This window comes from Panulirus ornatus, chromosome 32 (genome assembly GCF_036320965.1).
Source record: "Panulirus ornatus isolate Po-2019 chromosome 32, ASM3632096v1, whole genome shotgun sequence".
Classification (NCBI taxonomy): domain Eukaryota; kingdom Metazoa; phylum Arthropoda; class Malacostraca; order Decapoda; family Palinuridae; genus Panulirus; species Panulirus ornatus.
The window spans coordinates 12,496,745-12,520,748 of NC_092255.1; the positions used below are offsets into that span (position 1 = coordinate 12,496,745).

At 42.2% G+C, this 24,004-nt stretch overlaps 1 protein-coding gene across 7 annotated transcripts in view; it reads right to left on the reverse strand.

The window, feature by feature from the left end:
• Window positions 1–2,794: 2,794 nt before the first annotated feature.
• Window positions 2,795–24,004, reverse strand: part of LOC139759050 (uncharacterized) — a 176,247-nt gene continuing 155,037 nt past the window's right edge. For all 7 annotated transcript variants that reach the window (XM_071680961.1, XM_071680960.1, XM_071680962.1 and 4 more), the window contains one exon: window positions 2,795–2,934. In XM_071680961.1, the coding sequence (XP_071537062.1) occupies window positions 2,854–2,934 (81 nt within the window). In that variant the 3' untranslated portion in view covers window positions 2,795–2,853. The remainder of the gene's footprint in view (window positions 2,935–24,004) is intronic.

Genomic DNA, 24,004 nt, shown 5'->3' on the forward strand with positions numbered 1-24,004 from the left:
TATATTAAAACGGGGTGACTGTTGTTGTTGACTGGTTGGTGAGGATATTCAATGTATGTATGGCTCATGGTGAAGTGGCTGAGGTTTGGCAAAATGCATGCATAGTGCCATTGTACAAAGGCAAAGGGGATAAAGGTAAGTGTTCAAATTACAGAGGTATAAGTTTGTTGAGTATTCCTTGGAAATTATATGGGAGGGTATTGAGTGAGAGGGTGAAGGCATGTACAGAACATCAGATTGGGGAAGAGCAGTGTGGTTTCAGAAGTGGTAGAGGATGTGTAGATTCAGGTGTTTGCTTTGAAGAATGTATGTGAGAAATACTTAGAAAAACAAATGGATTTGTATGTAGCATTTATGGATCTGGAGAAGGCATATGGTAGAGTTGATATAGATGCTCTGTGGAAGGTATTAAGAGTATATGGTTTGGGAGGGAAGTTGCTAGAAGCAGTGAAAAGTTTTTATTGAGGATGTAAGGCATTATGTGTACGAGTAGGAAGAAAGGAAAGTGATTGGTTCCCAGTGAATGTTGGTTTGCAGCAGGGGTGCTTGATGTCTCCATGGTTGTTTAATTTGTTTATGGATGGGGTTGTTAGAGAGGAATGCAAGTTTTGGAGAGAGGAGCAAGTATGCAGTCTCTTGTGGATGAGAGGGCTTGGGAAGTGAGTCAGTTGTTGTTCGCTGATGATACAGCGCTGGTAGCTGATTTGGGTGAGAAACTGCAAAAGCTGGTGACTGAGTTTGGTAAAGTGTGTGAAAGAAGAAAGCTGAGAGTAAATGTGAGGAAGAGCAAGGTTATTCGGTACAGTATGGTTGAGGGACAAGTCAGTTGGGAGTTAAGTTTGAATGGAGAAAACTGGAGGAAGTGAACTGATTTAGATATCTGGGAGTGGATTTGGCAGCGGATGTAACCAGGAAGTGGAAGTCAGTCACAGGGTGGGGGAGGGGCTGAAGGTTCTGGGAGCGTTGAAGAATGTGTGGAAGGCAAAAATATTATCTTGGAAAGCAAAAATGGGTATGTTTGAAGGAGTAGTGGTTCCAACAATGTTATATGGTTGTGACACATGGGCTATATATAGGGTTGTGCGGAGGAGGGTGGATGTGTTGGAAATGAGTTGTTTGAGGACAATAGGTGGTGTGAGGTGGTTTGATAGAGTAAGTAATGAAAGGGTAAGAGAGATGAGTGGTAATAAAAAAAGTGTGGTTGAGAGAGCAGAAGGTGGTGTATTGAAATGGTTTGGTCATATGGAGAGAATGAGTGAGGAAAGATTGAGAAAGAGGACGTGTGTCAAAGATGGAGGGAACAAAGAGAAGTGGGAGACCAACTTGGACGTGGAAGGATGGAGTGAAAAAGATTTTGAGCAATTAGGGTCTGAACATGCAGGAGGGTGAAAGGCGTGCAAGGAATATAGAGAGAATTGGAACAATGCGGTATACTGGGGTCGACGTGCTGTCAGTGAATTGAACCAGGGCATGTGAAGTGTCTGGGGTAAACCATGGAAAGTTTTGTGGGGCCCTGGATGTGGATTTCTAACCCATGTGGTTACCTTGGCTGACTGGAGTAAAGTTGATCACAGCACTTTGAATTTTCTCAGCATGCTTCTTGAAGTTGTGGATTATAGATTCACCCAGTTTATAAGGATACCCAAGCACTGATGTTCCTTTGTGGGGCCCTGGATGTGGATTTCTAACCCATGTGGTTACCTTGGCTGACTGGAGTAAAGTTGATCACAGCACTTTGAATTTTCTCAGCGTGCTTCTTGAAGTTGTGGATTATAGATTCACCCAGTTTATAAGGATACCCAAGCACTGATGTTCCTTCACCAGCAGTCAGCGCATTATAAGATTTCTTGCTTCATTTTTAAGGTTAGATTATCTTCTGTTTAACTGCTGATTCTGGGTAAGAAATCTCTGAATGTTTGGATGCCATATTGACAAACAGAAACACAATGGGTTGTAGGAAAATCACATTAGCTGTTATAGCCAAATTGTACAAGTAGCACAGATCCACACACAGTGGTGGTAACAGTGAGACTGACCCACTGGCGGGAACTTGGTATGATGAGGAACTATGTCAAAGGCTTTCTTGCAGTTCAGGAATACTTAGTCAACCCATCCCTTTCTTTGATCTAAGATGGAGTTTACTCTGTCATGGTAAAACTTTCCAGAAAACCATGTTGTCTGCCATTTACAAGGTTTCTCCTGTGCAAATAGTCATTCATTTGCTTTCTCATTATCTTTTCTGTTTTACAAACCACATTCATTAGTGAGATTGGCCTGTTGTTCAGTTTAGCATAAAACAACTTTTTGTTGTAGGCACAGTGCTAAATGATTAACAGATTTGAAATATGTGTAAGTGTAATTAATTTTTTTTTTATAGCCACTATTTACCACACTAGTGAGGTTGTGTCAAGACCAAACAAAGAAATGGCCTCATTTGCTTACGTTTTTGAGGTAAAAAAGATTATCAGATACACAACTAACTTTATTGCATGAGAATACAGGTCAAGTCTAGAAAGGAGGGTTGGCCAGTAAAAGTACAAAAGAATATAATGAATGTATCTTTTTGAGATATAAGGTATCAGGAGAGGGAAAAAGAGTAAAAATAAAGCTTAAGATACAATGAGACACAATGTATTTGTATCGTGTTGCTCATGTGATATGCTGTATAAACCTACCTGCATAGAAATAATAAGATGAATATAGATTTCTAGGTAAAATACCGATTTTACAAGCATATTCGATGTTTAGTGATGAAATGCAATACTCTCACTTCAGGTAAAAGTAAAATACTGTGGATTTTGCCATGTTTTAATATGATTTCATAATAACAGTAAGACTTTCTCGGTAGAAAAACTATTCTGTGGCTTTCATCTCTTCCTTGACTATTTTGTAGGCTTCACTGAAAGTCAGTGGGGGCTTCCGCTTCTTTATATACTGTCCGAAAGAGAAAAATATTAAAATCAACTTGAAGTCACAAGATTATTTCTAATGTAATTGCTTTGCAAGACCTCACTAGTTATGGTTAGAACAGTAGTGGTGGTGGAGCAAGTAATAATGCTGTGGATAATAAAGTTACTGTTAGTGATACTGGAGTTGTGCTTATGATTTTATAGGTGGAATGGTGGTGGAGTGGTGTTGATGGTGGTATATTTAGTGATGGAGGTGGCATGGAATTTTTCCATATTATTAGGGAAATAACATGATACTATACTGCAAATAATTTTTTTCTTATGTCATAAAGTATTTATTTGCAAACAATAGATTTTAAAACAATGCACAACAAAAAGAGCATGACAAATGTTATAAATTCCCATGTCTTGCACCTCCAACCTGTCTTGATCTCATGCTCAGATTTGGAAAGGGCACTAAACAATTTGCTTGGGAATACTGTGACTTACTTTTTCTCAAATGTCATTTTCAGATAAAACATTGAACTATTCACCTGTGAATAATGTGGCTTACTTTTTCACAAATGTCATTTTCAGTTAAAGCATTAAAGGAGGTGAATAATGTGCACAAGACAAGAGAACAAATGGGAACATCAGTGAAGGGGGGAAGTAATAACAGGCAGTGATGAAGTGCCAAGGAGGTGGAGTAAGTATTTTGAACATTTGTTGAATGTGTTTGATGATAAAGTGGCAGATGTAAGGTGTTTTGGTCGGGGTGGTGTGCAAAGTGTGAGGATAAGGGAGAATGGTTTGGTTAAGAGAGAAGAGGTAGTGAAAGCTTTGCTGAAGATGAAATTTGACAAGGCGGCAGGTTTGGATGGTATTGCAGTGATATTTTTTAATAAAGGGGATGACTGTGTTGTTGATTGGTTGGCACTGATATTCAATGTATGTGTGGTGAAGTGCCTGAGGATTGGCGGAATGCATGCATAGTGCCATTGTACAAAGTCAAAGGGGATAAAGGTGAGTGTTCAAACTCCAGAGCCATAAGTTTGTTGAGTATTCCTGGGAAATTATATGGGAGGGTATTGACTGAGAGGGTGAAGGTATGTACAGAATGTGAGAAATACTTCGAAAGACAAATGGATTTGTATGTAGCATTTATGGATCTGGAGAAAGCATATGGATGGGGTGGTGAGGGAGGTAAATGCAAGAGTTTTGGAGAGAGGGGTGAGTATGCAGTTTGTTAGGGATGAGAGCACCCGGGAAGTGAGTCAGTTGTTGTTCGCTGATGATACAGCTTGGGTGGCTGATTCTTGGAAGAAACTGTAGAAGTTGGTGACTGAGTTTGAAAAAGTGTGGGAAAGGAGAAAGCTGAGTGTAAGTGTGAATAAGAGCAAGGTTATTAGGTTCAGTAAAGGGTAGAGGGACAGGTTATTTGGGATGTAAGTTTCTGTGGAGAGAAATTAGAGGACGTTAATGTTTTAGATATCTGTGAGTGGAAGTGATTCACAGGGTGGGGGAGAAGACGAAGGTTTTGGGAGAAAAAGAAGAATGTGTGGAAGGAAGGAAGGGTAGTTCCAACAATATTATATCGTTGCGTGGCGTGGGCTATGCATAGGGTTGTACAGAGGGTGGATGTGTTGGAAATGAAATGTGTGAGGACTATATGTGGCGTGAGGTGGTTGATTGAGTAAGTGTATGGAAATAAAATGTGTGGTTGAAAGAGCACAAGAGGGTGTGATGAAATGGACATATCGTGAGAATGAGTGAGGAAAGACTGACAAAGAGGATATGTGTCAGAGGTGGAGGGAACAAGAAGTGGGAAACCAAATTGGAGGTGGAAGGATGGAGTGAAAAAAATTTTGGACGATCGGGGCCTGGTCATACAGGAGGGTGAGAAGTGTGCAAAGAATAGAGTGAATTGGAACAATGTGGTATACCAGGGTTGATGTGCTGTCAGTGGACTGAACCTGTGGAACCTCTGGGATAAACCATGTAAGGTCTGTGGGGCCTGGATGTGGATAGGGAGATATGGTTTTGATGCATTGCAGATGACAGGCAGAGGCTAAATGTGAATGAATGTGGCCTTTTTTTTGTCTATTTTCTTGGCGCTACCTAACTTAAGCAGGGGGTAGCGATGCAGTTTCCTATGGGACGGGGTAGCAACAGGAATGGATGAAGGCAAGCAAGTATGAATATGTTAATGTATATATATGTATATATCTGTTTATGTACATGTATGTAAATGTGGATATTTTGATATGTATATGTATGTATATGTGCATGTATGGGCGTTTATATATATAGACTCAGATTGGGGTGTCTAAATGTGTGTGGATGTAACCAAGATGTGAAAAAGGAGAGATAGGTAGTATGTTTGAGGAAAGGAACCTGCATGTTTTGGCTCTGAGTGAAGCGAAGCTCAAGGGTAAAGGGGAAGAGTGGTTTGGGAAGGTCTTGGGAGTAAAGTCTGGGGTTAGTGAGAGGACAAGAGCAAGGGAAGAAGTAGCACTACTCCTGAAACAGGAGTTGTGGGAGTATGTGATAGAATGTAAGAAAGTAAATTCTCGATTAATATGGGTAAAACTGAAAGCTGATGGGGGAGGATTTCCAGCCCCCGCTCCCTCCCCTTTTAGTCGCCTTCTACGACACGCAGGGAATACGTGGGAAGTATTCTTAATCCCCTATCCCCAGGGATATATATATATATATATATATATATATATATATATATATATATATATATATATATATATATATATATATATATATATATATATATATTTGCTTTGTCGCTGTCTCCCGTGTTTGCAAGGTAGCGCAAGGAAACAGACGAAAGAAATGGCCCAACCCACCCCATACACATGTATATACATACGTCCACACACGCAAATATACATACCTACACAGCTTTCCATGGTTTACCCCAGACGCTTCACATGCCCTGATTCAATCCACTGACAGCACGTCAACCCTGGTATACCACATCGATCCAATTCACTCTTTTCCTTGCCCTCCTTTCACCCTCCTGCATGTTCAGGCCCCGATCACACAAAATCTTTTTCACTCCATCTTTCCACCTCCAATTTGGTCTCCCACTTCTCCTCGTTCCCTCCACCTCCGACACATATATCCTCTTGGTCAATCTTTCCTCACTCATTCTCTCCATGTGCCAAAACCATTTCAAAACACCCTCTTCTGCTCTCTCAACCACGCTCTTTTTATTTCCACACATCTCTCTTACCCTTATGTTACTTACTCGATCAAACCACCTCACACCACACATTGTCCTCAAACATCTCATTTCCAGCACATCCATCCTCCTGCGCACAACTCTATCCATAGCCCACGCCTCGCAACCATACAACATTGTTGGAACCACTATTCCTTCAAACATACCCATTTTTGCTTTCCGAGATAATGTTCTCGACTTCCACACATTCTTCAAGGCCCCCAGAATTTTCGCCCCCTCCCCCACCCTATGATCCACTTCCGCTTCCATGGTTCCATTCGCTGCCAGATCCACTCCCAGATATCTGAAACACTTCACTTTCTCCAGTTTTTCTCCATTCAAACTCACCTCCCAATTGACTTGACCCTCAACCCTACTGTACCTAATAACCTTGCTCTTATTCACATTTACTCTTAACTTTCTTCTTCCACACACTTTACCAAACTCAGTCACCAGCTTCTGCAGTTTCTCACATGAATCAGCCACCAGCGCTGTATCATCAGCGAACAACAACTGACTCACTTCCCAAGCTCTCTCATCCCCAACAGACTTCATACTTGCCCCTCTTTCCAAAACTCTTGCAATCACCTCCCTAACAACCCCATCTATAAACAAATTAAACAACCATGGAGACATCACACACCCCTGCCACAAACCTACATTCACTGAGAACCAATCACTTTCCTCTCTTCCAACACGTACGCATGCCTTACATCCTCGATAAAAACTTTTCACTGCTTCTAACAACTTTCCTCCCACAACATATATTCTTAATACCTTCCACAGAGCATCTCTATCAACTCTATCATATGCCTTCTCCAGATCCATAAATGCTACATACAAATCCATTTGCTTTTCTAAGTATTTCTCACATATATATATATATATATATATATATATATATATATATATATATATATATATATATATATATATATTTTATTTTGCTTTGTCGCTGTCTCCCGCGTTAGTGAGGTAGCGCAAGGAAACAGACGAAAGAATTGCCCAACCCACCCATATATACATGTATATACATACACATCCACACACGCAAATATACATACTTATACATCTCAACGTATATATATACATACACACAGACATATACATATATACACATGTACATAATTCATACTGGCTGCCTTTATTTATTCCCATCGCCACCCCATCACACATGAAATAAAAAACCCCCTCCCCCTCATGTGTGCGAGGTAGCGCTAGGAAAAGACAACAAAGGCCATACTCGTTCACACTCAGTCTCTAGCCGTCATGTAATAATGCACCGAACCCACAGCTCCCTCTCCACATCCAGGCCCCACACAACTTTCCATGGTTTACCCCAGACACTTCACATGCCCTGGTTCAATCTACTGACAGCACGTCGACCCTGGTATACCACATCGATCCAATTCACTCTATTCCTTGCATGCCTTTCGCCCTCCTACATGTTCAGGTCCCGATCACTCAAAATCTTTTTCACTCCATCTTTCCACCTTCAGTTTGGTCTCCCACTTCTCATTCCCTCCACCTCTGACACATATATCCTCTTGGTCAATCTTTCCTCACTCATTCTCTTCATGTGACCAAACCATTTCAAAACACCCTCTTCTGCTCTCTCAACCACACTCTTTTTATTACCACACATCTCTCTTACCCTATTATTACTTACTCGGTCAAACCACCTCACACCGCATATTGTCCTCAAACATCTCATTTCCAGCACATCCACTCTCCTTCGCACAACTCTGTCTATAGCCCATGCCTCGCAACCATATGACATTGTTGGAACCACTATTCCTTCAAACATACCCATTTTTGCTTTCCGAGATAATGTTCTCGACTTCCACACATTCTTCTATGCTCCCAGAATTTTCGCCCCTCCCCTACCCTATGATTCACTTCCGCTTCCCTGGTTCCATCCGCTGCCAAATCCACTCCCAGATATCTAAAACACTTCACTTCCTCCAGTTTTTCTCCATTCAAACTTACCTCCCAGTTGACTTGTCCCTCAACCCTACTGTACCTAATAACCTTGTTCTTATTTACATTTACTCTTAGCTTTCTTCTTTCACACACTTTATCAAACTCAGTCACCAACTTCTGCAGTTTCTCACATGAATCAGCCACCAGCGCTGTATCATCAGCAAACAACAACTGACTCACTTCCCAAGCTCTCTCATCCCCAACAGACTGCATACTTGCCCCTTTTTCCAAAACTCTTGCATTCACCTCCCTAACAACCTCATCCACAAACAAATTAAACAACCATGGAGACATCACACACCCCTGCCGCAAACCTACATTCACTGAGAACCAATCACTTTCCTCTCTTCCTACACCTACACATGCCTTACATCCTCGATAAAAACTTTTCACTGCTTCTAACAACTTGCCTCCCACACCATATATTCTTGATACCTTCCAAAGAGCATCTCTATCAACTCTGTCATATACCTTCTCCAGATCCATAAATGCTACATACAAATCCATTTGCTTTTCTAAGTATTTCTCACATACATTTTTCAAAGCAAACACCTGATCCACACATCCTCTATGATTTCTGAAACCACACTGCTCTTCTCCAGTCTGACGCTATGTACATGGCACTTTATAGATGAATCCAGGAGAATTTTCTGGTGAATTCCTGATTAAGATATTCCTTATAGTATTATTGTTGCTGAAGGCAACATTTACATTAAAGGATTTAAGCAACATGGGAAATAAAGTAAAGTTATTATTAAAAGTGAGAACTAAAAGATTGTTGGTGTCAATGGGAGGTTTGGGCTCAACTCTATAAAATAATTTCTTTGCTAACTTAAGGGATTTATCAATGAAAGATCTAGGGTACTTTAACTTAGATCCAATAGAATATATCTTCTCAAACTCATCATCAGCAAACTCTGGACTGCAAATATGTAATGCCTTAAAGAACATAGATTAAAATGATGATAATTTAACTCTGTCATGTTGAGATGAGTAATAATGGATATATGAGCATACATACACAAGGAAACAAGTTTAAGTTTAGCATACACAGAAAACCTACTAATGTATGCTCCTTGTTTGTCTTGGACAATCGCATGTTTACCAACTGACTGTTATATTTCTCTATTGTGTCTCCCCTGATGATGTGATTATTACACAAAAGTGCACTTGGGACCTTATCGTGTTTCATTTTCCCCGTGTACTCATAGGAATATATATATATATATATATATATATATATATATATTTTTTTTTTTTTTTTTTTATACTTTGTCGCTGTCTCCCGCGTTTGCGAGGTAGCGCAAGGAAACAGACGAAAGAAATGGCCCAACCCCCCCCCCCCATACACATGTACATACACACGTCCACACACGCAAATATACATACCTACACAGCCTTCCATGGTTTACCCCAGACGCTTCACATGCCTTGCTTCAATCCACTGACAGCACGTCAACCCCTGTATACCACATGACTCCAATTCACTCTATTTCTTGCCCTCCTTTCACCCTCCTGCATGTTCAGGCCCCGATCACACAAAATCCTTTTCACTCCATCTTTCCACCTCCAATTTGGTCTCCCTCTTCTCCTCGTTCCCTCCACCTCCGACACATATATCCTCTTGGTCAATCTCTCCTCACTCATTCTCTCCATGTGCCCAAACCATTTCAAAACACCCTCTTCTGCTCTCTCAACCACGCTCTTTTTATTTCCACACATCTCTCTTACCCTTACGTTACTTACTCGATCAAACCACCTCACACCACACATTGTCCTCAAACATCTCATTTCCAGCACATCCATCCTCCTGCGCACATCTCTATCCATAGCCCACGCCTCGCAACCATACAACATTGTTGGAACCACTATTCCCTCAAACATACCCATTTTTGCTTTCCGAGATAATGTTCTTGACTTCCACACATTTTTCAAGGCTCCCAAAATTTTCGCCCCCTCCCCCACCCTATGATCCACTTCCGCTTCCATGGTTCCATCCGCTGACAGATCCACTCCCAGATATCTAAAACACTTCACTTCCTCCAGTTTTTCTCCATTCAAACTCACCTCCCAATTGACTTGACCCTCACCCCTACTGTACCTAATAACCTTGCTCTTATTCACATTTACTCTCAACTTTCTTCTTCCACACACTTTACCAAACTCAGTCACCAGCTTCTGCAGTTTCTCACATGAATCAGCCACCAGCGCTGTATCATCAGCGAACAACAACTGACTCACTTCCCAAGCTCTCTCATCCCCAACAGACTTCATACTTGCCCCTCTTTCCAGGACTCTTGCATTTACCTCCCTTACAACCCCATCCATAAACAAATTAAACAACCATGGAGACATCACACACCCCTGCCGCAAACCTACATTCACTGAGAACCAATCACTTTCCTCTCTTCCTACACGTACACATGCCTTACATCCTCGATAAAAACTTTTCACTGCTTCTAACAACTTGCCTCCCACACCATATATTCTTAATACCTTCCACAGAGCATCTCTATCAACTCTATCATATGCCTTCTCCAGATCCATAAATGCTACATACAAATCCATTTGCTTTTCTAAGTATTTCTCACATACATTCTTCAAAGCAAACACCTGGTCCACACATCCTCTACCACTTCTGAAACCGCACTGCTCTTCCCCAATCTGATGCTCTGTACATGCCTTCACCCTCTCAATCAATACCCTCCCATATAATTTACCAGGAATACTCAACAAACTTATACCTCTGTAATTTGAGCACTCACTCTTATCCCCTTTGCCTTTGTACAATGGCACTACGCACGCATTCCGCCAATCCTCAGGCACCTCACCATGAGTCATACATACATTAAATAACCTTACCAACCAGTCAACAATACAGTCACCCCCTTTCTTAATAAATTCCACTGCAATACCATCCAAACCTGCTACCTTGCCGGCTTTCATCTTCCGCAAAGCTTTTACTACCTCTTCTCTGTTTACCAAATCATTTTCCCTAACCCTCTCACTTTGCACACCACCTCGACCAAAACACCCTATATCTGCCACTCTGTCATCAGACACATTCAACAAACCTTCAAAATACTCATTCCATCTCCTTCTCACATCACCGCTACTTGTTATCACCTCCCCATTTACGCCCTTATATATATATATATATATATATATATATATATATATATATATATATATATTTATTTATCTTCATTTTGCTTTCTCGCTGTCTCCCGCGTTTGCGAGGTAGCGCAAGGAAACAGACGAAAGAAATGGCCCAACCCACCCCCATACACATGTATATACATACACGTTCACACACGCAAATATACATACCTATACATCTCAATGTACACATATATATACACACACAGACATATACATATATACACATGTACATAATTCATACTGTCTGCCTTTATTTATTCCCATCGCCACCTCGCCACACATGGAATAACATCCCCCTTCCCCCTCATGTGTGCGAGGTAGCGCCAGGAAAAGACAACAAAGGCCCCATTCGTTCACACTCAGTCTCTAGCTGTCATGTAATAATGCCCGAAACCACAGCTCCCTTTCCATATCCAGGCCGCACACAACTTTCCATGGTTTACCCCAGACGCTTCACATGCCCTGATTCAATCCACTGACAGCACGTCGACCCCGTTATACCACATTGATCCAATTCACTCTATTCCTTGCCCGCCTTTCACCCTCCTGCATGTTCAGGCCCCGATCGCTCAAAATCTTTTTCACTCCATCTTTCCACCTCCAATTTGGTCTCCCACTTCTCCTCGTTCCCTTCACCCGTGACACGCACATCCTCCCTGCCAATCCTCCTCACTCACTCCCTCCACGTGACCAAACCACTTCATTACACCCCCCTCTGCTCTCTCAACCACACTCCCCTTACCACCACACACCTCTCCCACCCCCTCATTATATATATATATATATATATATATATATATATATATATATAAGATGTTCTGGACGGAGGTAAATAAAGTGTGTAAGACAAGGGAGCAAATGGGAACTTCAGTGAAGGGGGCTAATGGGGAGGTGATAACAAGTAGTGGTGATGTGAGAAGGAGATGGAGTGAGTATTTTGAAGGTTTGTTGAATGTGTTGATGATAGAGTGGCAGATATAGGGTGTTTTGGTCGAGGTGGTGTGCAAAGTGAGAGGGTTAGGGAAAATGATTTGGTAAACAGAGAAGAGGTAGTAAAAGCTTTGCGGAATATGAAAGCCGGCAAGGCAGCAGGTTTGGATGGTATTGCAATGGAATTTATTAAAAATGGGGGTGACTGTATTGTTGACTGGTTGGTAAGGTTATTTAATGTATGTATGATTCATGGTGAGGTGCCTGAGGATTGGCGGAATGCTTGCATAGTGCCATTGTACAAAGGCAAAGGGGATAAGAGTGAGTGGTTAAATTACAGAGGTATAAGTTTGTTGAGTATTCTTGGTAAATTATATGGGATGGTATTGATTGAGAGGGTGAAGACATGTACAGAGCATCAGATTGGGAAGAGCAGTGTGGTTTCAGAAGTGGTAGAGGATGTGTGGATCAGGTGTTTGCTTTGAAGAATGTATGTGAGAAATACTTAGAAAAGCAAATGGATTTGTATGTAGTATTTATGGATCTGGAGAAGGCATATGATAGAGTTGATAGAGATGCTCTGTGGAAGGTACTAAGAATATATGGTGTGGGAGGCAAGTTGTTAGAAGCAGTGAAAAGTTTTTATCGAGGATGTAAGGCATGTGTAGGTGTAGGAAGAGAGGAAAGTGATTGGTTCTCAGTGAATGTAGGTTTGCGGCAGGGGTGTGTGATGTCTCCATGGTTGTTTAATTTGTTTATGGATGGGGTTGTTAGGGAGGTGAATGCAAGAGTTTTGGAAAGAGGGTCAAGTATGCAGTCTGTTGGGGATGAGAGAGCTTGGGAAGTGAGTCAGTTGTTGTTCGCTGATGATACAGCACTGGTGGCTGATTCATGTGAGAAACTGCAGAAGCTGGTGCTGAGTTTGGTAAAGTGTGTGAAAGAAGAAAGTTGAGAGTAAATGTCAATAAGAGCAAGGTTATTAGGTACAGTAGGGTTGAGGGTCAAGTCAACTGGGAGGTAAGTTTGAATGGAGAAAAACTGGAGGAAGTAAAGTGTTTTAGATATCTGGGAGTGGATCTGGCAGCAGATGGAACCATGGAAGCGGAAGTGAATCATAGGGTGAAGGAGGGGGCGAAAATCCTGGGAGCCTTGAAGAATGTGTGGAAGTCAAGAACATTATCTCGGAAAGCAAAAATGGGTATGTTTGAATGAATAGTGGTTCCAACAATGTTGTATGGTTGCAAGGCGTGGGCTATGGATAGAGTTTTGCACAGGAGAGTGGATGTGCTGGAAATGAGATGTTTGAGGACAATATGTGGTGTGAGGTGGTTTGATCGAGTAAGTAATGTAAGGGTAATAGAGATGTATGGAAATAAAAAGAGCGTGGTTGAGAGAGCAGAAGAGGGTGTTTTGAAATGGTTTGGGCACATGGAGAGAATGAGTGAGGAAAGATTGACCAAGAGGATATATGTGTCAGAGGTGGAGGGAACAAGAAGTGGAAGACCAAATTGGAGGTGGAAAGGTGGAGTGAAAAAGATTTTGAGTGATCAGGGCCTGAACATGCAGGAGGGTGAAAGGCGAGCAAGGAATAGAGTGAATTGGATCAATGTGGTATACCGGGGTCGACATGCTGTCAGTGGATTGAATCAGGGCATGTGAAGCGTCTGGGGTAAACCGTGGAGAGTTCTGTGGGGCCTGGATGTGGAAAGGGAGCTGTGGTTTCGGTGCATTATTACGTGACAGGTGGAGACTGAGTGTGAACGAATGGGGCCTTTGTTGTCTTTTCTTAGCGCTACCTCGCACACATGAGGGGGGAGGGGGATGTTATTCCATGTGTGGCGAAGTGCCGATGGGAATAAATAAAGGCAGACAGTATGAATTATGTACATGTGTATATATGTATATGTCTGTGTGTGTATATATATATGTACATTTAGATATATAGATATGTATATTTGCGTGTGTGGACGTGTATGTATATACATGTGTATGGGGGTGGGTTGGGCCATTTCTTTCGTCTGTTTTCTTGCGCTACCTCGCAAACCCGGGAGACAGCGACAAAGCAAAATAAATAAATAAAATATATATATATATATATATTTTTTTTTTTGCTTTGTCGCTGTCTCCCGCGTTTGCGAGGTAGCGCAAGGAAACAGACGAAAGAAATGGCCCAACCCACCCCCATACACATGTATATACATACGTCCACACACGCAAATATACATAGCTACACAGCTTTCCATGGTTTACCCCAGACGCTTCACATGCCCTGATTCAATCCACTGACAGCACGTCAACCCCGGTATACCACATCGCTCCAGTTCACTCTATTCCTTGCCCTCCTTTCACCCTCCTGCATGTTCAGGCCCCGATCACACAAAATCTTTTTCACTCCATCCTTCCACCTCCAATTTGGTCTCCCTCTTCTCCTCGTTCCCTCCACCTCCGACACATATATCCTCTTGGTCAATCTTTCCTCACTCATTCTCTCCATGTGCGCAAACCATTTCAAAACACCCTCTTCTGCTCTCTCAACCACGCTCTTTTTATTTCCACACATCTCTCTTACCCTTACGTTACTTACTCGATCAAACCACCTCACACCACACATTGTCATCAAACATCTCATTTCCAGCACATCCATCCTCCTGCGCACAACTCTATCCATAGCCCACGCCTCGCAACCATACAACATTGTTGGAACCACTATTCCTTCAAACATACCCATTTTTGCTTTCCGAGATAATGTTCTTGACTTCCACACATTCTTCAAGGCTCCCAGAATTTTCGCCCCCTCCCCCATCCTATGATCCACTTCCACTTCCATGGTTCCATCCGCTGCCAGATCCACTCCCAGATATCTAAAACACTTTACTTCCTCCAGTTTTTCTCCATTCAAACTCACCTCCCAATTGACTTGACCCTCAACCCTACTGTACCTAATAACCTTGCTCTTATTCACATTTACTCTTAACTTTCTTCTTTCACACACTTTACCAAACTCAGTCACCAGCTTCTGCAGTTTCTCACATGAATCAGCCACCAGCGCTGTATCATCAGCGAACAACAACTGACTCACTTCCAAAGCTCTCTCATCCCCAACAGACTTCATACTTGCCCCTCTTTCCAAAACTCTTGCATTCACCTCCCTAACAACCCCATCCATAAACAAATTAAACAACCATGGAGACATCACACACCCCTGCCGCAAACCTACATTTACTGAGAACCAGTCACTTTCCTCTCTTCCTACACGTACACAAGCCTTACATCCTCGATAAAAACTTTTCACTGCTTCTAACAACTTGCCTCCCACACCATATATTCTTAATACCTTCCACAGAGCATCTCTATCAACTCTATCATATGCCTTCTCCAGATCCATAAATGCTACATACAAATCCATTTGCTTTTCTAAGTATTTCTCACATACATTCTTCAAAGCAAACACCTGATCCACACATCCTCTACCACTTCTGAAACCACACTGCTCTTCCCCAATCTGATGCTCTGTACCTGCCTTCACCCTCTCAATCAATACCCTCCCATATAATTTACCAGGAATACTCAACAAACTTATACCTCTGTAATTTGAGCACTCACTCTTATCCCCTTTGCCTTTGTACAATGGCACTATGCACGCATTCCGCCAATCCTCAGGCACCTCACCATGAGTCATACATACATTAAATAACCTTACCAACCAGTCAACAATACAGTCACCCCCTTTTTTAATAAATTCCACTGCAATACCATCCAAACCTGTTTCCCATTTTAGAAAGTTTTTTTAACTTTCTAAAATGGGAAACAGATATATATTTTTTTTTTTTTTTTTTATACTTTGTCGCTGTCTCTCGCATTTGCGAGGTAGCGCAAGGAAACAGACGAAAGAAATGGCCCAACCCCCCCCCCCATACACATGTATATACATACGTCCACACACGCAAATATGCACACCTACACATGCCCTGCTTCAATCCACTGACAGCACGTCAACCCCGGTATACCACATCGCTCCAATTCACTCTATTCCTTGCCCTCCTTTCACCCTCCTGCATGTTCAGGCCCCGATCACACAAAATCTTTTTCACTCCATCTTTCCACCTCCAATTTGGTCTCCCTCTTCTCCTTGTTCCCTCCACCTCCGACACATATATCCTCTTGGTCAATCTTTCCTCACTCATCCTCTCCATGTGCCCAAACCACTTCAAAACACCCTCTTCTGCTCTCTCAACCACGCTCTTTTTATTTCCACACATCTCTCTTACCCTTACGTTACTCACTCGATCAAACCACCTCACACCACACATTGTCCTCAAACATCTCATTTCCAGCACATCCATCCTCCTGCGCACAACTCTATCCATAGCCCACGCCTCGCAACCATACAACATTATTGGAACCACTATTCCTTCAAACATACCCATTTTTGCTTTCCGAGATAATGTTCTCGACTTCCACACATTCTTCAAGGCCCCCAGGATTTTCGCCCCCTCCCCCACCCTATGATCCACTTCCGCTTCCATGGTTCCATCCGCTGCCAGATCCACTCCCAGATATCTATATATATATATATATATATATATATATATATATATATATATATATATATATATTATATATATATAAGAGGTATAAGTTTGTTGAGTATTCCTGGTAAATTATATGGGAGGGTATTGATTGAGAGGGTGAAGGCATGTACAGAGCATCAGATTGGGGAAGAGCAGTGTGGTTTCAGAAGTGGTAGAGGATGTGTGGATCAGGTGTTTGCTTTGAAGAATGTATGTGAGAAATACTTAGAAAAGCAAATGGATTTGTATGTAGCATTTATGGATCTGGAGAAGGCATATGATAGAGATCCTCTGTGGAAGGTATTAAGAATATATGGTGTGGGAGGCAAGTTGTTAGAAGCAGTGAAAAGTTTTTATCGAGGATGTAAGGCATGTGTACATGTAGGAAGAGAGGAAAGTGATTGGTTCTCAGTGAATGTAGGTTTGGGGCAGGGGTGTGTGATGTCTCCATGGTTGTTTGATTTCTTTATAGATGGGGTTGTTAGGGAGGTGAATGCAAGAGTTTTGGAAAGAGGGGCAAGTATGAAGTCTGTTGGGGATGAGAGAGCTTGGGAAGTGAGTCAGTTGTTGTTCGCTGATGATACAGTGCTGGTGGCTGATTCATGTGAGAAACTGAAGAAGCTGGTGACTGAGTTTGGTAAAGTGTGTGAAAGAAGAAAGTTAAGAGTAAATGTGAATAAGAGCAAGGTAATTAGGTACAGTAGGGTTGAGGGTCAAGTCAATTGGGAGGTAAGTTTGAATGGAGAAAAACTGGAGGAAGTAAAAGAGGTAAGTTTGAATGGAGAAAAACTGGAGGAAGTAAAGTGTTTTAGATATCTGGGAGTGGATCTGGCAGCGGATGGAACCATGGAAGCGGAAGTGGATCATAGGGTGGGGGAGGGGGCGAAGATCCTGGGAGCCTTGAAGAATGTGTGGAAGTCGAGAACATTATCTCGAAAAGCAAAAATGGGTATGTTTGAAGGAATAGTGGTTCTAACAATGTTGTATGGTTGCGAGGCGTGGGCTATGGATAGCGTTGTGCGCAGGAGGATGGATGTGCTGGAAATGAGATGTTTGAGGACAATGTGTGGTGTGAGGTGGTTTGATTGAGTAAGTAACGTAAGGGTAAGAGAGATGTGTGGAAATAAAAAGAGCGTGGTTGAGAGAGCAGAAGAGGGTGTTTTGAAATGGTTTGGGCACATGGAGAGAATGAGTGAGGAAAGATTGACCAAGAGAATATATGTGTCGGAGGTGGAGGGAACGAGGAGAAGTGGGAGACCAAATTGGAGGTGGAGAGATGGAGTGAATAAAGATTTTGTGTGATCGAGGCCTGAACATGCAGGAGGGTGAAAGGAGGGCAAGGAATAGAGTGAATTGGATCGATGTGGTATACCGGGGATGACGTGCTGTCAGTGGATTGAATCAGGGCATGTGAAGTGTCTGGGGTAAACCATGGAAAGCTGTGTAGGTATGTATATTTGCGTGTGTGGACGTATGTATATACATGTGTATGGGGGTGGGTTGGGCCATTTCTTTCGTCTGTTTCCTTGCGCTACCTCGCAAACGCGGAAGACAGTGACAAAGCAAAAAAAATCTATATATAACAGGAGTTGTGGGAGTATGTGATAGAATGTAAGAAAGTAAATTCTCGATTAATATGGGTAAAACTGAAAGTTGATGGAGAGAGATGGGTGATTATTGGTGCATATGCACCTGGGCATGAGAAGAAAGATCATGAGAGGCAAGTGTTTTGGGAGCAGCTGAATGAGTGTGTTAGTGGTTTTGATGCACGAGACCGGGTTATAGTGATGGGTGATTTGAATGCAAAGGTGAGTAATGTTGCAGTTGAGGGAATAATTGGTATACATGGGGTGTTCAGTGTTGTAAATGGAAATGGTGAAGAGCTTGTAGATTTATGTGCTGAAAAAGGACTGATGATTGGGAATACCTGGTTTAAAAAGCGAGATATACATAAGTATACTTATGTAAGTAGGAGAGATGGCCAGAGAGCGTTATTGGATTACGTGTTAATTGACAGGCGCGCGAAAGAGAGACTTTTGGATGTTAATGTGCTGAGAGGTGGAACTGGAGGGATGTCTGATCATTATCTTGTGGAGGCTAAGGTGAAGATTTGTATGGGTTTTCAGAAAAGAAGAGTGAATGTTGGGGTGAAGAGGGTGGTGAGAGTAAGTGAGCTTGGGAAGGAGACTTGTGTGAGGAAGTACCAGGAAAGACTGAGTACAGAATGGAAAAAGGTGAGAACAATGGAAGTAAGGGGAGTGGGGGAGGAATGGGATGTATTTAGGGAATCAGTGATGGATTGCACAAAAGATGCTTGTGGCATGAGAAGAGTGGGAGGTGGGTTGATTAGAAAGGGTAGTGAGTGGTGGGATGAAGAAGTAAGAGTATTAGTGAAAGAGAAGAGAGAGGCATTTGGACGATTTTTGCAGGGAAAAAATGCAATTGAGTGGGAGATGTATAAAAGAAAGAGACAGGAGGTCAAGAGAAAGGTGCAAGAGGTGAAAAAAAGGGCAAATGAGAGTTGGGGTGAGAGAGTATCATTAAATTTTAGGGAAAATAAAAAGATGTTCTGGAAGGAGGTAAATAAAGTGCGTAAGACAAGGGAGCAAATGGGAACTTCAGTGAAGGGCGCAAATGGGGAGGTGATAACAAGTAGTGGTGATGTGAGAAGGAGATGGAGTGAGTATTTTGAAGGTTTGTTGAATGTGTTTGATGATAGAGTGGCAGATATAGGGTGTTTTGGTCGAGGTGGTGTGCAAAGTGAGAGGGTTAGGGAAAATGATTTGGTAAACAGAGAAGAGGTAGTAAAAGCTTTGCGGAAGATGAAAGCCGGCAAGGCAGCAGGTTTGGATGGTATTGCAGTGGAATTTATTAAAAAAGGGGGTGACTGTATTGTTGACTTGTTGGTAAGGTTATTTAATGTATGTACGACTCATGGTGAGGTGCCTCAGGATTGGCGGAATGCGTGCATAGTGCCATTGTACAAAGGCAAAGGGGATAAGAGTGAGTGCTCAAATTACAGAGGTATAAGTTTGTTGAGTATTCCTGGTAAATTATATGGGAGGATATTGATTGAGAGGGTGAAGGCATGTACAGAGCATCAGATTGGGGAAGAGCAGTGTGGTTTCAGAAGTGGCAGAGGATGTGTGGATCAGGTGTTTGCTTTGAAGAATGTATGTGAGAAATACTTAGAAAAGCAAATGGATTTGTATGTAGCATTTATGGATCTGGAGAAGGCATATGATAGAGTTGATAGAGATGCTCTGTGGAAGGTATTAAGAATATATGGTGTGGGAGGAAAGTTGTTAGAAGCAGTGAAAAGTTTTTATCGAGGATGTAAGGCATGTGTACGTGTAGGAAGAGAGGAAAGCGATTGGTTCTCAGTGAATGTAGGTTTGCGGCAGGGGTGTGTGATGTCTCCATGGTTGTTTGATTTGTTTATGGATGGGGTTGTTAGGGAGGTGAATGCAAGAGTTTTGGAAAGAGGGGCAAGTATGAAGTCTGTTGGGGATGAGAGAGCTTGGGAAGTGAGTCAGTTGTTGTTCGCTGATGATACAGCGCTGGTAGCTGATTCATGTGAGAAACTGCAGAAGCTGGTGACTGAGTTTGGTAAAGTGTGTGAAAGAAGAAAGTTAAGAATAAATGTGAATAAGAGCAAGGTTATTAGGTACAGTAGGGTTGAGGGTGAAGTCAATTGGGAGGTGAGTTTGAATGGAGAAAAACTGGAGGAAGTGAAGTGTTTTAGATATCTGGGAGTGGATCTGGCAGCGGATGGAACCATGGAAGCGGAAGTGGATCATAGGGTGGGGGAGGGGGCGAAAATTCTGGGGGCCTTGAAGAATGTGTGGAAGCCGAGAACATTATCTCGGAAAGCAAAAATGGGTATATTTGAAGGAATAGTGGTTCCAACAATGTTGTATGGTTGCGAGGCGTGGGCTATGGATAGAGTTGTGTGCAGGAGGATGGATGTGCTGGAAATGAGATGTTTGAGGACAATGTGTGGTGTGAGGTGGTTTGATCGAGTAAGTAACGTAAGGGTAAGAGAGATGTGTGGAAATAAAAAGAGCGTGGTTGAGAGAGCAGAAGAGGGTGTTTTGAAATGGTTCGGGCACATGGAGAGAATTAGTGAGGAAAGATTGGTAAGGTTATTTAATGTATGTATGACTCATGGTGAGGTGCCTGAGGATTGGCGGAATGCATGCATAGTGCCATTGTACAAAGGCAAAGGGGATAAGAGTGAGTGCTCAAATTACAGAGGTATAAGTTTGTTGAGTATTCCTGGTAAATTATATGGGAGTGTATTGATTTGGAGGGTGAAGGCATGTACAGAGCATCAGATTGGGGAAGAGCAGTGTGGTTTCAGAAGTGGTAGAGGATGTGTGGATCAGGTGTTTGCTTTGAAGAATGTATGTGAGAAATACTTTGAAAAGCAAATGGATTTGTATGTAGCATTTATGGATCTGGAGAAGACATATGATAGAGTTGATAGAGATGCTCTGTGGAAGGTATTGAGAATATATGGCGTGGGAGGCAAGTTGTTAGAAGCAGTGAAAAGTTTTTATCGAGGATGTAAGGCATGTGTATGTGTAGGAAGAGAGGAAAGTGATTGGTTCTCAGTGAATGTAGGTTTGCAGCAGGGGTGTGTGATGTCTCCATGGTTGTTTAATTTGTTTATGGATGGGGTTGTTAGGGAGGTGAATGCAAGAGTTTTGGAAAGAGGGGCAAGTATGAAGTCTGTTGGGGATGAGAGAGCTTGGGAAGTGAGTCAGTTGTTGTTTGCTGATGATACAGCGCTGATGGCTGATTCATGTGAGAAACTGCAGAAGCTGGTGACTGAGTTTGGTAAAAAGTGTGAAAGAAGAAAGTTAAGAGTAAATGTGAATAAGAGCAAGATTATTAGGTACAGTAGGGTTGAGGGTCAAGTCAATTGGGAGGTAAGTTTGAATGGAGCAAAACTGGAGGAAGTAAAGTGTTTTAGATATCTGGGAGTGGATCTGGCAGCGGATGGAACCATGGAAGCGGAAGTGGATCATAGGGTGGGGGAGGGGGCGAAAATCCTGGGAGCCTTGAAGAATGTGTGGAAGTCGAGAACATTATCTCGGAAAGCAAAAATGGGTATGTTTGAAGGAATAGTGGTTCCAACAATGTTGTATGGTTGCGAGGCGTGGGCTATGGATAGAGTTGTGCGCAGGAGGATGGATGTGCTGGAAATGAGATGTTTGAGGACAATGTGTGGTGTGAGGTGGTTTGATCGAGTAAGTAACGTAAGGGTAAGAGAGATGTGTGGAAATAAAAAGAGCGTGGTTGAGAGAGCAGAAGAGGGTGTTTTGAAATGGTTTGGGCACATGGAGAGAATGAGTGAGGAAAGATTGACCAAGAGGATATATGTGTCGGAGGTGGAGGGAACGAGGAGAAGAGGGAGACCAAATTGGAGGTGGAAAGATGGAGTGAAAAGGATTTTGTGTGATCGGGGCCTGAACATGCAGGAGGGTGAAAGGAGGGCAAGGAATAGAGTGAATTGGAGCGATGTGGTATACAGGGGTTGACGTGCTGTCAGGGGATTGAATCAAGGCATGTGAAGCGTCCGGGGTAAACCATGGAAAGCTGTGTAGGTATGTATATTTGCGTGTGTGGACGTGTGTATGTACATGTGTATGGGGGGGGTTGGGCCATTTCTTTCGTCTGTTTCCTTGCGCTACCTCGCAAACGCGGGAGACAGCGACAAAGTATAAAAAAAAAAAAAAAAAAAAAATATATATATATATATATATATATATATATATATATATATATATCTCCCTGGGGATAGGGGATTAAGAATACTTCGCACGTATTCCCTGCGGGTCGTAGAAGGCGACTAAAAGGGAAGGGAGCGGGGGCTGGAAATCCTCCCCTCTCTTTTTTTTTTTTTTTTTAATTTTCCAAAAGAAGGAACAGAGGGGGCCAGGTGAGATATTCCAAAAAAGGCCCTGTCCTCTGTTCTTGGCGCTACCTCGCTAGCGCGAGAGGTGGCGAATAGTTTGAAAGAAAGAATATATATATATATATATATATATATATATATATATATATATATATATATATATATATATATATATATATATAATATATATATATATATATATATATTTTTTTTTTATACTAATCGCCATTTCCCGCATTAGCGAGGTAGCGTTAAGAACAGAGGATGAGGACTGGGCCTTTGAGGGAATATCCTCACCTGGCCCCTTTCTCTGTTTCTTCTTTTGGAAAAAAAAAAAAAAAAAAAAATGAGGGGAGGATTTCCAGCCTCCCGCTCCCTTCCCTTTTAGTCGCCTTCTACGACACGCAGGGAATACGTGGGAAGTATTCTTTCTCCCCTATCCCCAGGGATAATATATATATATATATATATATATATATATATATATATATATATATATATATATATATATTTTTTTTTTATACTTTGTCGGTCTCCCGCGTTTGCGAGGTAGCGCAAGGAAACAGACAAAAGAAATGGCCCAACCCCGCCCCCCCATACACATGTATATACATACGTCCACACACAGAAATATACATACCTACACAGCTTTCCATGGTTTACCCCAGACGCTTCACATGCCTTGATTCAATCCACTGACAGCACGTCAACCCCGGTATACCACATCGCTCCAATTCACTCTATTCCTTGCCCTCCTTTCACCCTCCTGCATGTTCAGGCCCCGATCACACAAAATCTTTTTCACTCCATCTTTCCACCTCCAATTTGGTCTCCCTCTTCTCCTCGTTCCCTCCACCTCCGACACATATATCCTCTTGGTCAATCTTTCCTCACTCATTCTCTCCATGTGCCCAAACCACTTCAAAACACCCTCTTCTGCTCTCTCAACCACGCTCTTTTTATTTCCACACATCTCTCTTACCCTTACGTTACTCACTCGATCAAACCACCTCACACCACACATTGTCCTCAAACATCTCATTTCCAGCACATCCATCCTTCTGCGCACAACTCTATCCATAGCCCACGCCTGGCAACCATACAACATTGTTGGAACCACTATTCTTTCAAACATACCCATTTTTGCTTTCCGAGATAATGTTCTCGACTTCCACACATTCTTCAAGGCCCCCAGAATTTTCGCCCCCTCCCTCACCCTATGATCTACTTCCGCTTCCATGGTTCCATCCGCTGCCAGATCCACTCCCAGATATCTAAAACACTTCACTTCCTCCAGTTTTTCTCCATTCAA